This window comes from Elaeis guineensis, chromosome 5, assembly GCF_000442705.2.
Source record: "Elaeis guineensis isolate ETL-2024a chromosome 5, EG11, whole genome shotgun sequence".
Taxonomy (NCBI): domain Eukaryota; kingdom Viridiplantae; phylum Streptophyta; class Magnoliopsida; order Arecales; family Arecaceae; genus Elaeis; species Elaeis guineensis.
The window spans coordinates 115,897,889-115,912,564 of record NC_025997.2 but is presented as its reverse complement, the minus strand read 5'-3'; the positions used below and the strand labels follow the sequence as shown (position 1 = coordinate 115,912,564).

The window sequence follows — 14,676 nt, the reverse complement described above, 5'->3', positions numbered from 1 at the left end:
AAACCCTGAAATTTTGATTGGATTCCCTTTGGAATTGCCGAACTGGAGCCCTAGGCGCACTATATTGTCGCTGTTTGGTTGGCCTCGCTACCGCGCGTGCGCCGTTGGTTTGGGTTTGTGACTGGGTTTGTAACAATTTAGGGTTTGTGGTTTTGGGGAATCACAGGTGGCGCATGATTTTAAGAAAAAACAACGCAAAAATTGTTAAAAAGCTCGAGACCTTTTGTCTTTGGTGATAAAAGTCTTGATTTTTAATAAAGCATTCACTATGAAACGCGGTAATGCGAGAAACAATCAACTTCAGGGATGGTGAAAAGGATTAGTTTTCGCATATCAAAACAAAGGACAAGTTTTACTTTCGAAGGGCACGTATAAGTGGGTATCCATAGATAGGTTGAACTCCAATGTTTTTTTCCCATTTATACCCTATTGTTTTTTATTTACTTATTATTATTATTACTACTACTTTTGCATTTATGCACTTCAAGTTATAATTTCCAGCATGTATACTTCTGCGAGTCAGTGTTCTGTTTAGTTATGCTCCTTTGTTTGAATGTGATCTTTCAGGAAAATGACTGTTTAGATGCAAAATCTGCAACATACCCTTCTAAGTATGCATAAAAGCCCTTCTAAATTCACTTGTTGAGGTAATTTTGTGGGTTGGGTATGGTTTTTTATCCAGCCAACTGTAGTTGACTGATTGTGGGTAGATGGTCGGAGAAGGTAGAGAGGTATAGCTGAACAAAAAGTGGTTTACAAAGATAAACATGTAAACTGCAAGTTGTCAAGGGTATTCATGCAAAAAAAGACATATTTGATAGCCCTGGAATACTATTATTTGGTGCTATGTCTAATCATAGTGCGACTAAGTCGTCTATTGAGACGGTTCCATAAACTTACTTATTTGTTGTTTGATGGTACCTTGCTCTTCAAAATGGCCCCCGCATTTCTTAATTCTTAAAATGGTGTGTTTAACATTTTGATAGTAAGTGCCCACCCCAGAAGAATGAAGATTTGACACCCACCACTGAAATGAAGTGTTTTCCCGCTCATGCGAGTTGGCACTTTATGCATATGGTATCATTACTCTTCAGATAATTGAAAAGTTGAGTGATTCATAAGTTGACTGATTTATAAGTGTGGTTTCTTGAATAATCATATTTCTACATAATAAATTTTATGAATGATTCATGAGTTATTTATTGCTGTTGCTTTTATGTTGGATTTTGCATGAGGCAATGCATAGATCTGCATACCTGCATCAGATTAATCATAAAATCATTTTCAATTTTCAGTTATCATAATCCTTTTTGAATGTATAGTTACTAACTTTCCTTTTGAAGAGTAATTCCACAATCACATAAATTTGAATAAATGGAATGACAAAATTGTATTCATCACATAATCCATATTTGGGATCTTCAGCTGAGCTCTTCCACTGGAAAAGCAAAAAACTATTATTTTGAAGAACTTATCTGTTTTGAGAGGAGATTTGGTAAGCCATATCTTGAGCTGTTAATTTGCCATAGCATTCTTAGTTCTTTATTTCAATTTTGATTCTGTCCTTAAATAGGTAATAGGAACGCACAACATCCTTAAATGTCTACTTGAATTAGTTTTCAAGTTGACAGCAAACTAGTGATTTGATGAGAACCTTCCTGTTCTTTTAGAATGGCACAGTTTGATGGTTCACAAAAATCACCACTAGAATGCACGGTATTTTCTAGTTTGGTTGCATGTCTTGTCTCTTGAGTCAAGCAGACTGGCATGGCTGCTGATTCATAGGTTTCCCATCCAACCAGCTACGGCAGTTAGGTTCTGGTAATATTTGTTTGTGCTACTATTTTTTTCCTTTGTCTGGATAAAAGGTCTATAACTACTCTATCAAAATGCTGGAAATTATGATGTTATCAGTCAGAATATTGGTTGTCATATCATTTCTCCATTTGTAATTTCAAGTGCCTTGAGGTCCCACTGGTTTCTTTTCTGGTGAAGTCTGGATGGTGGTGTCATTTCCTCTGGTTGCCTCTTAAAATTTTAGAAACAAGATTATTGTGCCATTATTTTTTCAAGTATGGAGCTTCTGCCTTTAGAGCTCCAATTGCACCCAGATGCTGCTTACTGTTGTTCCATAAATAATAGCTTTTGCACTCCATCTAGCAACTCTAAAGTATGATTTTATGACTTTTGTTACTTTGCAGGTCCAAAGGAATTCACCTCAGTGTTCTATAGCCTTCAGAACTGGAGGGTACAAGATTTATGAATCTTTGTTGCACAACACCAGCCCTTTATTTTAATTGGTTGCTCACATATTTTACCTTTTTAGGCCATCTTTGAGAGGTTTGATCGTGATCGCAGCAGTAAGATTGATGCATCAGAGCTGCGAGAAGCTCTTCTGAGTATTGGATTTGCCGTTTCTCCGGTGGTTCTGGACCTGCTTGTGTCCAAGTTTGATAAATCTGGAGGCAAAAACAAAGCCATTGAATATGATAACTTCATTGAGTAAGATCTTTTCTTCCTGAACCCATTTGTGGTTAACATGCTATGCATGTTTAAGGCAATTTGGGCTTACACTTTGAAATATTGTGGGGATTACTTTATGGTATAGTTTATCTTTCATATTGTTTACTAACACTTTGACTTATTTTTGCTATCTTTGAATGCCTTGCAGATGTTGCCTTACTGTTAAGGTAATTCATTAACTCATTCACTAATTTCTGATACACACAATTTTCTTTGATGATTGTAATTTTCTGTTGTCCTCCATAGTTTGGACCTCGAATTGAAAGTCCCGTTTTCTCTTTTTTGAATTGTTGGGACGGCAGGGGCTGACAGAAAAGTTCAAGGAGAAGGACACCATGTACACGGGATCGGCCACTTTAACTTACGAGTCCTTCATGCTTACCGTCTTGCCCTTCCTTGTTGCATAAAGAAAGCTGTGTATATAAGGCGTTGTTCTCTTTCTGGCGTATTACCTAGTGTAACCCTTTCTCTGGCTTGTTTTCTTTCTGAGTCATGTTGGTTGTGGTACTGTTTAATAATGCTTCCTGGTGATAAGATCGTTTTGTTGTTATGCTTCACTATATTAAGTTTTATCACCAAATGGACAGGCTTATATCTTTCTCTCAGAAGGTTGTCTCTTTTCACTACTGTTCTTGATTTGGATTTCTAGCAAGAACTATACTGATGTTTGGCCTACTTGCACTCCCTAACTAACATGCTTGGAAGACCTGAGACAGTTTGGGCAGTTAAGAACGAGTGGTGTCATCATGCCCTCGCTTCACTTTGTTCCTTTAGATGGTTTGCTTTGTATGTGATCTCTTTGTGGACATGAGATAAGCAAAATGGAAGTGCTAGGTGATGGCTTTATAGTCAAATTGAACCTCAGGCAAATGGTTGAGTCATTCAAATCTGCATAGATGATTATAATAGGCTAATAGCAGACTTTTCCCAAACTTTGCTGTGGGATTTGCTGAGATTTGGCGATCTGTTAGCTCAGATCTGCATGCTATGCTTTTTAGCTGCTCCATCTGGAAATATCCATCAAAATGAATGGCAAATTAAAGGTGATTTGTATATTGTTGGGATATACCGACCGATCTCCCCCCGACGTCCGACTCTACCGATCGGATCGACCGACGGCTCCGACAGCGGCCGCTGACAAAGATGCGGCCGAAGGTATGTCGGCCGAACCGATCTGTACCATTCCCGACCGGTCGAGCGATCGAGTTCGAATCACCGACTCACTGTCGGGGGTGGCAGCCGACTTCCGACTTCAGTAAGGCGCCAGACCAGCCGACGGTGTCTTCGGGTCATCACCCGATGCTCCGGCAGTCGAGTACCGACGTACAGTCGGTCAGCCCGTTCGAACATCGTACGACACATATGGACTGCTGTCCTATCAAGGACATGCTGTGCGATCGTCCTGGGGCATTGTCCTCCCAAGGACATGGGTTAATTCTGACAACCCGCGGCGATTTGACAACCTCCGGCGATTTGACAACTTCCCATTTGTCTGCACCATTAATGGCAGGATCATACCGCATTCTACTATAAAAAGGGGTAAGGCAACAGTCCTGGTAAGCTTTTCTAAGCCTCCTCAAGCCCTCTCAAGCTAGGCCCCTGGTTTTCCACTGTTGCCTAGTCTCCTCTCTGACTTGACCGTCGGAGGGTCCCCGCCGGAGGCATCTCCAGTCTGTGAGGACTTTTGTTGCAGGTGCGTGACACCGGCGATTGGGCGACGGGGGATTGACCGCAACAGATCTGGCGTGCCAGGTAGGGGAATCGACAGAAGTAAGCCAGCGAGTTCCATAGAGCTTGAAAAAATCTCTCGAAATGACAAAAATCAGAGCTCAGCGATCGAGAGCTACCGGATCGGCAAGGCGTTCGTTCCGTCGGGAAGAGGCCTCTCCTTCACCCTCTATGGCGGAGCCCAGCTCTCCGCACCCGACGGTGACCACGGAGGCACAGATCGCGGCGATCGTGCGGCAAATGACCGTTCTGACGGACGCGGTCAAAAACCTCCAATAGCAACCGACTCAGCTGCCGTAACCGCCGGCAGAACAACCGACGGTGCATCCCATGCCGTCCAGAAGTAGCCACCGACGTCCGCGCCCACTTCCATCTCCTCCTCAAGAATAGTCGTCTCTGCACTCCCACCGGGAAAGGGGGGCAGCCACAGCATGATACCCGCCGGTCTCAACGTCCCTCTCCTTCCCAGCTGGAGCGAGCGAGGAAGGAGAAGCGACCGCGGACACCTTCCGCCTCACTCTCAAATTCGTCGGGAGGATCAACCCCTGGGGTTTCTCAACGCCGACGGTTAGACGACTACGAGTGCAAGTTCAAAGAAATCGACCGACGGTTTGTCTAACTCCAGATGGATGGTCAGAAGTCTTCGAACGACGTCGACTTCTAGACCACCCAACCTCTCTCCCGATTTATCCTCGACGAATCGATTCCTAGTCGGTTTAAGATGCTTCATGTGGAGCCTTATGACGGCTCCACTGACCCGATTGACCATCTGGAGAGCTACAAGGCTCTCATGATGATTCAGGAGACAACCGATGCCCTCCTTTGCATCGGCTTCCCCGCCACACTCCGCAAAGCTGCCAGGGTCTAGTACTCCGACCTTCGCTCAGAAAGTATCCACTCCTTCAGGCAGCTTGAATATTCTTTCGTGGCCCATTTCAGCACCAGTCGGAAGCCACCACGGACTTCGGACAGTCTCTTCTCCCTCAAACAGGAAAAAAATGAGACGCTCCGATATTTTGTGGCCCGATTCAATGCGGCCACTCTTGAGGTCCGAGACCTCAATGAAGACATGGCTATCTTGGCCATGAAGAGGGGGCTAAGGGGGTTTCGGTTCACATATTCTTTGGACAAGACCCTCCCCCGGACATACGTCGAATTGTTGGAGCGCGCATACAAATACATGCGCGCCGACGAGGGAGCTTCCGACCGACGTCTGACTGAAGGCATGGGTCAGAGAGAGAAGCGGAAGAAAGGTCGAACCCCTGTCGAGCCCAGCAGGCCCCTGACCGACAAACGGGCCTCGCCCCGACAACGAAGTTCGAGATCGCCCCGATGGCGAAGTCTGGGACTGGTGCATCGTAGGTATGACTCCTACACTCCTCTCTCTGCTTCTCGTACGCAGATCCTGATGGAGATCGAAGGAGCGAAATACCTACGACGGCCCCTACCTCTGAAGGCAAAAGGCCTCGATCGGAGAAAAATACTGTCGGTTCCATCGAAGCCACGGTCACAACACCGAGCAATGCACCCAACTCAAAGATGAAATTGAAGACCTCATACGGCGAGGCTATCTCGGGAAGTACCGAAGGGACCCGTCGGCTCGGCCCTTTAACGACCAACGACCCTGACCGGCCGGAGAGGCACCGAATAACCAGCCCACTACTGGAGTCATCAACATGATCTTCAGACGACTGGATCGGGGGACGACTGCCGAAGAAGAATAGACGAAGAGGCTGCACCGGGACAATGTAATCATTTTCACAGATGAGGATGCTCGGAGAATCCTAACTCCCCATGATGACGCTGTTATTATCTCGGCAACCATAGCGAACTATGATGTAAAAAAAATTTTTGTTGATAATGGAAGCTCTACTAATGTTTTGTTTTACTCGACCTTTTTCCGAATATGACTGTCGACCGACCGACTCAAGAGAGTCTCCATGCCCCTGATGGGTTTCACCGGGGAAGCCATCACGGTGGAAGGAGAAATTACTCTTTCCATGACAGCTGGGACCGAACCACGGTAAAGCACTGTCCACATGACATTCACGGTCGTCCAAGTATCTTCGGCCTATAACGCCATACTTGGAAGGCTCAGACTAAACGCCCTCAGAGCGATCGTCTCGACATACCACTTACTGGTCTGGTTCCCGACTAAAAATGGAGCCGGAAAAATGCGCGGGGATCAACAGCTCGCTCGGCGATGCTTCCAGATCTCTGCTCAAAGTACTGAATCAAAGGACTCTCTGATGGTCGACAAGCTGGACCAACGGAAAGGGGAGGAGCGGGGTGAACCGGTCGAACAGCTGATTCCCTTCCCGATGATCGAGAACCCTGAACAGGTCGTCTGGGTCGGGTCGCAGTTGTCCAACCCGGAGCGACGGCAGTTGATGGATCTGTTGAAAGCTAATGCCAACGTATTCATTTGGTCAGTAGTGGATATGTCTGGCATACCTCCTGAGATAATGACTCATCAACTCAACATCGCCCCTGGCGCGAAGCCGGTGAGACAGAAAAAATGGGCTTTCGCCCTCAAAAGACAAAAGGCCATCAACGAGGAAGTGGACAAGCTACTCGAGGCGGGCTTCATCAGAGAAATCACGTATCCCGACTGGCTCGCAAATATCATCATGGTGAAGAAAGCCAACGAAAAGTGGAGGATTTGCATCGACTATACCGACTTGAATTGGGCCTGCCCGAAGGACAGTTTTCCATTGCTGAAGATCGAGGCCAACTCCGAGAAGATAAAGGCGATCATCAATATGCAGCATCCGAACGTCAAAAAGGAGGTGCAGCAGCTCAACGGAAAGATCATCGCGCTTAGTCGATTCATCTCTCGGTCGGCTGAGAGATACCTTCCGTTTTTCAAAACTCTGAGGCAGATGAAGGACTTCTTTTGGCCGAATGAGTGCCGGCAAGCTTTGAAAGATCTGAAGAAGTACCTGACCTCTCCGCCCCTGCTCGTAAAGCCGGAGGTCAAAGAAACATTGTACCTTTATTTGGCCACCACTCCAGAGGCTGTTAGTTCGGTACTCGTCCGGGAGAACGAGAGCCGAATTCACCAGCCCATATACTATACCAGCAAAATACTCCACGGGCCCGAAACTCGGTACTCGAGGGTGGAGAAGATGATATTTGCCCTACTCATATCTGTGCAACGACTCCGTCTGTATTTCCAAGCACACGCCATCGTGGTCCTCACCGACCAGCCCCTGAGGGCGATCTTCCACCGCCCCGACACATCAGGACGACCGATGAAATGGACGGTGAGGTTGAGCGAGTTCAACATCTAGTACCGGCCGCGACCTGCTTTGAAAGCCCAAGTCCTGGCCGACTTTATTGCGGAATGCCCGACAGCTGACCAAATGTCGGAAGATGGAAGCTCCAAAAAAGTTACGACCTCTGAATGTGACCCCGGGTCAACCTGAGTGTTACACATAGATGGAGCTTCCAACGCCCAGGGGAGCGGGGCCAGATTCCTGCTCACCAACTCGGAGGGAGTGGTTACCGAGTACGCCCTCCGATTCAGCTTCAAAGCTTCCAATAATCAAGCGGAGTTGAAGCGCTTCTCGCCGGCTTGAGAGTGGTGAAGGAGCTCAGGATCAACAGCCTCAGAGTCTTCTCCGACTCCCAGCTGATTGTGGGGCAAGTCAAAGGCGAGTTCAAAGTACGGGACCCGACCATGGCGAAATATCTCCAGAAGGTGAGAGATCTCGTGGCACACCTCAAGTATCTCAAGAACTCCCACATCCCCAGGTCGGAGAATGCTCGGGCCGACGCACTCTCCAAACTTGCGACATCAGCCTACGACACTTTGGGCCGGACACTTGTGGAGAGTCTCGAGCAACTGAGCATCGACAGGACTGAGGAGATACTGCAACTGACGACCGAGCCAAGCTGGATGGACCCGATCGTTTGGTACCTAATTGACGAAACCAGCCTTGAAGATCTCGTGGAAGCCAAACGACTCTGCTGGGCGGCCTCCCAGTATGTAATGATGGACGGACGACTCTACAAAAGGTCGTTCTCCCTTCCTTTACTACGGTGCCTTGGATCGGTGGATGCAGACTACACACTCAGGGAGGTGCATGAAGGGATCTGTGGGAGTCACCTGGGGGCCAAATCCTTGGCCTACAAAGTTCTTCGGCAAGGATACTACTGGCCCACCATGAAGAAAGATGCGGCTGACTTGGTTCGGAGGTGCGAGTCATGTCAGAAGCATGCCAATTTGCAACACCGCCCCGCCAGCCAACTGACTGCCATTGTCGCCCCATGGCCCTTCGCCCAATGAGGGATCGATATACCCGGCCCTTTCCCTCCGGCGTCTGACCAAAAAAAATTTATAGTTGTCGCGATCGACTACCTCACTAAGTGGGTGGAGGCCGAACCTCTGGCGCAAATTACCGAGCATAAGATGGAAGACTTCATCCAGAAGTCCATCATCTTTAGGTTCGGGCTGCCGCACACCATCATCACCGACAATGGGCGACAGTTCGACAATAATGACTTCAGAGAGTTTTGTTCGAGATTTCATATCACGCACAGGTTGGCCTCGATCGGCCATCCACAGTCCAACGGGGAAGTCGAAGTGACCAACCGAACCATTTTGCATGGGTTGAAGACTCGACTGAATGAAGCCAGAGGCCTCTGGGTTAAAGAGTTGCATTCGGTCCTGTGAGCATACCGAATGACACCCCGAGTCTCGATTGGAGAATCTCCTTTTAATTTGGCCTATGGGACAGAGGCGATGATCCCACTAGAGATCGGGCTGCCATCGACTAGAGTTGAGAAATACTGTGAACGGAGCAACTTCGAGTGTCGGAGAGCTGACTTGGACCTCCTACCCGAGCTCCGACACAAGGCACAATTCCACATGGCTTCCCACCGACAGAGAGTTGCCCGATACTACAACGCTAGAGTAAGGCCGAAATCTTTCAAGCCCGGAGACCTGGTTTTGAGGAAGGCAGAAGTCTCAAAGCCTCAAGATCAAGGAAAACTGTCCCCGAATTGGGAAGGACCCTACAGGATTGCAAACACCTATAGGCCGGGCGCCTACCGACTTGAAACCCTAGAAGGGACGATCATTCCCCGGACTTAGAATGCTGACAACTTGAAGTTGTATTACCAATGAACTCTATATACCCTCCTTGCTCAAAATACAATACAATTCCAAAACTCTAGAGTCTACAAAGTTTGGCCCCTTGTCGAAGGTCGGCCCGTGTCAGAAGTACGACGCCGACTTGGTTCTAACATCTCGTCGGAAATCCATGACTTTATGCCGAATCTGCGATGCCGAATCACTGAGTCTATGGCTTGATCGCCGAACCAACGGCCTTCGCCTCTAAAGGCAAAGGGCTTCGACTAACGCGGCTGGCTAGCTTGCCCACTTAGCTTTGACTAAGAAGGGCAAAATGCCAAGACGACCGCGACGTACCCGCCTGACCAAGGTCTGGGCCATGGATATTCGACTTACGACAAACCGACTTGGTCACGATCGGTCAAAGGATGTTCGGCTTGCCACCGTTTATCAAACATCCCGACGTGCATGCCCGACTAAGGGCCGGACAATAGATATTTGACTTGCCATCATTATCCTATCCGAATACGCCGGATGATACTCGACTATCAGACTCTACGGGATGATCGTGTCAACAAGCCACGTTCAGAGATTGGCTGACACCCGACCCCACGTGCACACCCGGCCAAGGTCCGGGCGATAAACGCTCAACCTACGATCTGTACGGCTCTCAACCATCGGATCCTAAGCAGCTTGCCGATAGTCGGGATGCTGACCTGTGATCGGGGCTTGTCCTACCGTTAGCAGGACGCACGCCACTGATCATTTTGATCGGCTATGCTGGACCCTACCGAATGTCCCAATGGGATATGTCGGGACTACGATCTTGTTAGGATTTGATGCCTCGAGATTCAGTCTATATTGAGCCCACAGCGAGGTTCGCGGTGTAAAACGAAGTCCAACGAGATCAAGATCACCTGAAACGAAGCTCGGATGGAGGAGATACGAGCTTTTGAAGTCGGCACGAGATTCGAGGTGGTGGAGGACCGCCGGCGACCGACGGCGGGCGGCAGCGGTGTGGCCGCAGGCGGCGGTGCGCGGGACACGTGACCCAAGCCTGCGCGGAACGTGCGACCCACGCAGGCGGGCGGCCCAGGTGGGTGCGCGGCCTAGCCGGGCGCGCGGCCCAGGCACGTGCAGGCCCGCGCGTGGGTGTGGGCCAGCCCTGCTGGCCCTTTGCACTGGTCCACCGTGGACCGGGCAGTCCACGGTTGGGCCTGTGGACTGCATGGACATTTTCCATGCGTTTCTCACGGTCCACAGCACTATTCCATGGACCGGTCGCGATCGGACGGCCTAGGGAGTTTCTGGTGACGATCCGACGGTTCATGAGGTTGATTTGGCTGACTCTTAAACCTAATCTAATTAGGTTTAAACCCTGTTTTAACCCTTTAAAAGGCCTGTGGACGAACAGTAAAGGGTGTGGTGATCGGATTTTTGTGCCGTACGAAGCTCATACGGAACCCAAGAGAAGGGAGAGGCAGAAGCACTGAGAGAGAAGGAGCAGGAGGCTCCTGGACAGCGGTCGCCAGGCACTTCAGAGGTTCAGGGGGGTCTTCAAGAGAGAGAGAGCTTTTGTGAGGAGAACTTCAGGTGAGAGAGAATTGGGTGTACAAGGGTTGAGGGTGAGGTCTCCTCTTGTAGAATTTCTTTTTCATAGTGAAGTTTGTATGCCCCGTGGAGGCGAGCCCTTTTATGGCTGATCCACGTATTTTGATTGTTTTTCTTTTATTTTATTTCTTCTTTCTTCCTGCTGCATCGCGTGGTACTGAAAAGATCTTGGGAGGTGGTGTCCTGGCCAGACATCCACCCAACAAGTGGTATCAGAGCAAGACGGTACAAAGATACAGATTGCAGCGGTGGTGAGCAAGACTGAAGATGGAGAAGACAGGAACAATCAAGATGGAGATCAACAAGTTCGATGGTAAGAGCAATTTTTTCTTGTGGCAGGCAAGGGTAAAGGACGTGCTCATCCAACAGGAGTTGATCGATGCTCTCTTGTGCGATGAGAAGCCAACCACCATAGAGGTGCGGGATTGGAAACGGCTACAGATGCAGGCGGTGAGTACCATCCGCATATACCTGACGGATGAGATGGTGATCCATATGCTGAGCGAGACTTCCCCGACGGTGCTGTGATCGAAGCTCGAGGAGTTGTACATGGCGAAGTCTCTCATCAACACTCTTTTCCTCTGGAGGCAGTTTTACCAACTGCGGATGACTGAGGGATAGAGCATGCAGGAGCATCTGAGCCACTTCCAGAAGATCCTCACCAACCTCCTCAGCGTTGGTGAGAATGTTAAGGAGAAGACCAGGGTGCTAGTTTTGCTGGCGTCGCTTTTTCCTTCGTACGAGTCCGTGGTAACTGCTCTTCTAGTGGGGAAGAGCACTATCAAGATGGACGGGGTCACCGCGGCGATACTCCAGAATGAGGTTCTCAGGAGGAAGAACCCAGCTTCGAGCTCAGGTGGCGGTAGCTCAGCTTTGGTGACTTTTGAAAGAGTAGGAGGCGGTAGACGGAGCGACAGGAGATCGCAACGAGGGCGGTCTAAGTCCAGGAGGGACTTGAGCAAAACCAGGTGTTATCGGTGTAAGGAGTTGGGGCATCTAGCCAGAGATTGCCCTCAACTTAAAAATCGGATGGTGGCTACTGTAGCGATGGCCAGCAACGATTTAGATGGAGATGTCCTGGAGATATCTGACGAGGTATCTACTTCTTCCCAGCAGTGGATATTAGATTCTGCATGCCCCTACCATGTATGTTGCAGAGAGGAGCAGCTTGACTCCCTGGAGAACAGTGAGGGCACTGTATATCTGTCAGATGGATCGAGCTGTGCGATCAGAGGCATTGAGACGGTCAGCTGGAGGAGACATGACGGTGCAGTGCGAAGATTGGGGGAGGTCCGATACATATCCGATTTTAGGCGGAATCTTATCTCACTTAGCAGACTAGATTCGAGAGGCTACAGGACGGTAGCTGGTGGAGGAATTCTGAGGGTGCTACGCGGTGATAGGATTGTGTTGGATGGGAAGAAGGAGAGTAGAAGACATTATTACCTAGCAGGGAGCCCAGTGCGAGGTGGAGCTTCGGGAGCCAAGCGGAGTCCAGAGCGAGGTGGAGCTCCAGGAGGTGGATCGGGCACGAGACAGGAGACTCGGGAGGACGAGACGCGACGTCGCAAGGTGAGATTCCTATTGCCGCAGGATGATGCTCTGAGCAGGTCTCAGGTCAGGAGGAGCACAGCATACGACGGAGATGGGATCGAGCAGCCTGGCTCGACTCCCATGTTTGCCCATCCATGATCAGCAGGCAATTGCCCCAGGACATGGGGGCGAGGAGATCCAGAAGCTCTCGGAGTTTGGAGGAGGTCGAATATCGAGTCGAGGTGGAGATTGTTAGGATTTGATACCTTAAGATTCAGTCCACATTGAGCCCACAGCGAGGTTCGCGATGAAAAATAGAGTCCAACGAGATCAAGATCACCTGAAACGAAGCTCGGATGGAGGAGACACGAGCTTTTGAAATCGGCATGACATTCGAAGTGGCGGAGGACCGCCGACGACCGACGGTGGGCGGCAGCGGCACGGCCACAGGCGGCGGCGCGCGGGACGTGCGACCCATGCGGGCGGGTGGCCCAGGTGGGCGTGCGGCCTAGCCTGGCACGCAGCCCAGGCGCGCGCAGGCCCGCGCGCGGGTGCGGGCCGGCCCTGCTGGCCCTTTGCACCGGTCCACCATGGACCGGGCGGTCCACGGCTGGGCTTGTGGACCGCGTGGGCGTTTCCTACATGTTTCTTGCGGTCCACGACACTATTTCGTGGATCGATCGCGATCGGATGGCTCAAGGAGTTTTCGATGACGATCCGACGGTTCAGGAGGTTGATTTGGCTTGTTTAGGACTCTTAAACCTAATCTAATTAGGTTTAAACCCTGTTTTAACCCTTTAAAAGGCCTGTGGACGAACAGTAAAGGGTGTGGTGATCGGATTTTTGTGCCATACGAAGCTCGTACGGAACCCAAGAGAAGGGAGAGGTGGAAGTGTTGAGAGAGAAGGAGCAGGAGGCTCCTGGACAGCAATTGTCAGGCACTTTAGGGGTTCAGGGGGGTCTTCAAGAGAGAGAGAGCTTTTGTGAGGAGAACTTTAGGTGAGAGAGAATTGGGTGTACAAGGGTTGAGGGTGAGGTCTCATCTTGTAAAATTTCTTTTTCATAGTGAAGTTTGCATGCCCCGTGGAGGTGAGCCCTTTTGTGGCTGATCCACGTATTTTGATTGTTTTTCTTTTATTTTGTTTCTTCTTTCTTCCTGCTGCATCGCGTGGTACTGAAAAGATCTTGGGAGGTGGTGTCCTGGCCAGACATCCACCCAACAAACCTATGCATTCAGGGATGGTTCGGACAATCAAACACATTCAACAACACGTGAGAAAAAGTGTGAGAAGTCTTTGATTTTATCGAGTCAAAATTGGGGCGAAGCTCGATTACAAAATTGGGATGAGGCCCGATTACAAAATTGGGACGAAGCCCGATTACAAAATTAGGATGAAGCCTGATTACAGATATTAAAGACTAAACGGAAAGCAAAAAAGTACAAAGATAATGGAGCGAACACTCCGACTATTCGTCAGAATCGGCTTCTTCCATCGGGTAGAGTTCGGGAGCAACCGGCGTGCCCGCTCGGGTCGATGAAGGACTGGGGGTTGGAGCCGCCTCGTCCTCAGTGACTCGTTCCGTCGGCAATGGGTCGTTCTCTTTTTCTGTGGCCTGGTCCTCCGACCCTGGAGGGATGATCCCGCTCAGGTCGAGCTCCAGGTGCAGATTCTGGATCGCTTCTCGAGCGTCCTCGTACCCCACCCTGTAGGAGGCGAAGCTGCTCTCAAGGAGATCCTCCCGGTACTCCTCCGAACCACGAAAGTCCTCCACTGCCCGACTCAGCGCCTCCCTAGCCGACTCCGCCTCCGCCTTCAGTAAGTCAGCGTCAGCCTGGGCGGAGGATAAGTTCTCCTCAGCCTTGGCCAGGTTCTCCAGGCTAATGCGAAGCTGTTCGTGCTCGGCCTCAAGTTCCCTAATGCAACTGTCCCGCTCGCACCTCAGTCGGTGAACAGAGTGGGTCTTGCGCCGAACCTGCTCGCAGGCTGACTGAAGTTCGGCCTCCGAGACGGCTAGGCTGTCGGTGAGTCAGGAGATCTCCTCCTCGAGCCTAGCCTCACGGTCGACAGACGACTTTAGTTGGTCGACCAGCATCGTCTTCTCAGCCTCGGCGATCTCGACCTTCTTCTTCCAAGCCGCCCGGACGTCGTCGAACCTCCGGTACCCGACCTCCAGCTCGGATATATTATAGATTAGCTGCAGGC

At 49.9% G+C, this 14,676-nt stretch overlaps 1 protein-coding gene across 1 annotated transcript in view; it reads left to right on the top strand.

Annotated features, from left to right (window-relative positions):
* The window catches only part of LOC105045585 (calcium-binding protein CBP), a 3,654-nt gene extending 523 nt beyond the window's left edge, over positions 1 to 3,131 (top strand). Inside the window, exons 2-5 of the mRNA XM_010923933.4 lie at positions 2,202 to 2,248; positions 2,327 to 2,502; positions 2,672 to 2,690; positions 2,826 to 3,131. Of these exons, the coding sequence (XP_010922235.1) occupies positions 2,202 to 2,248; positions 2,327 to 2,502; positions 2,672 to 2,690; positions 2,826 to 2,930 (347 nt within the window). The 3' untranslated portion in view covers positions 2,931 to 3,131. The remainder of the gene's footprint in view (positions 1 to 2,201; positions 2,249 to 2,326; positions 2,503 to 2,671; positions 2,691 to 2,825) is intronic.
* The last annotated feature ends 11,545 nt before the right edge of the window (positions 3,132 to 14,676 follow it).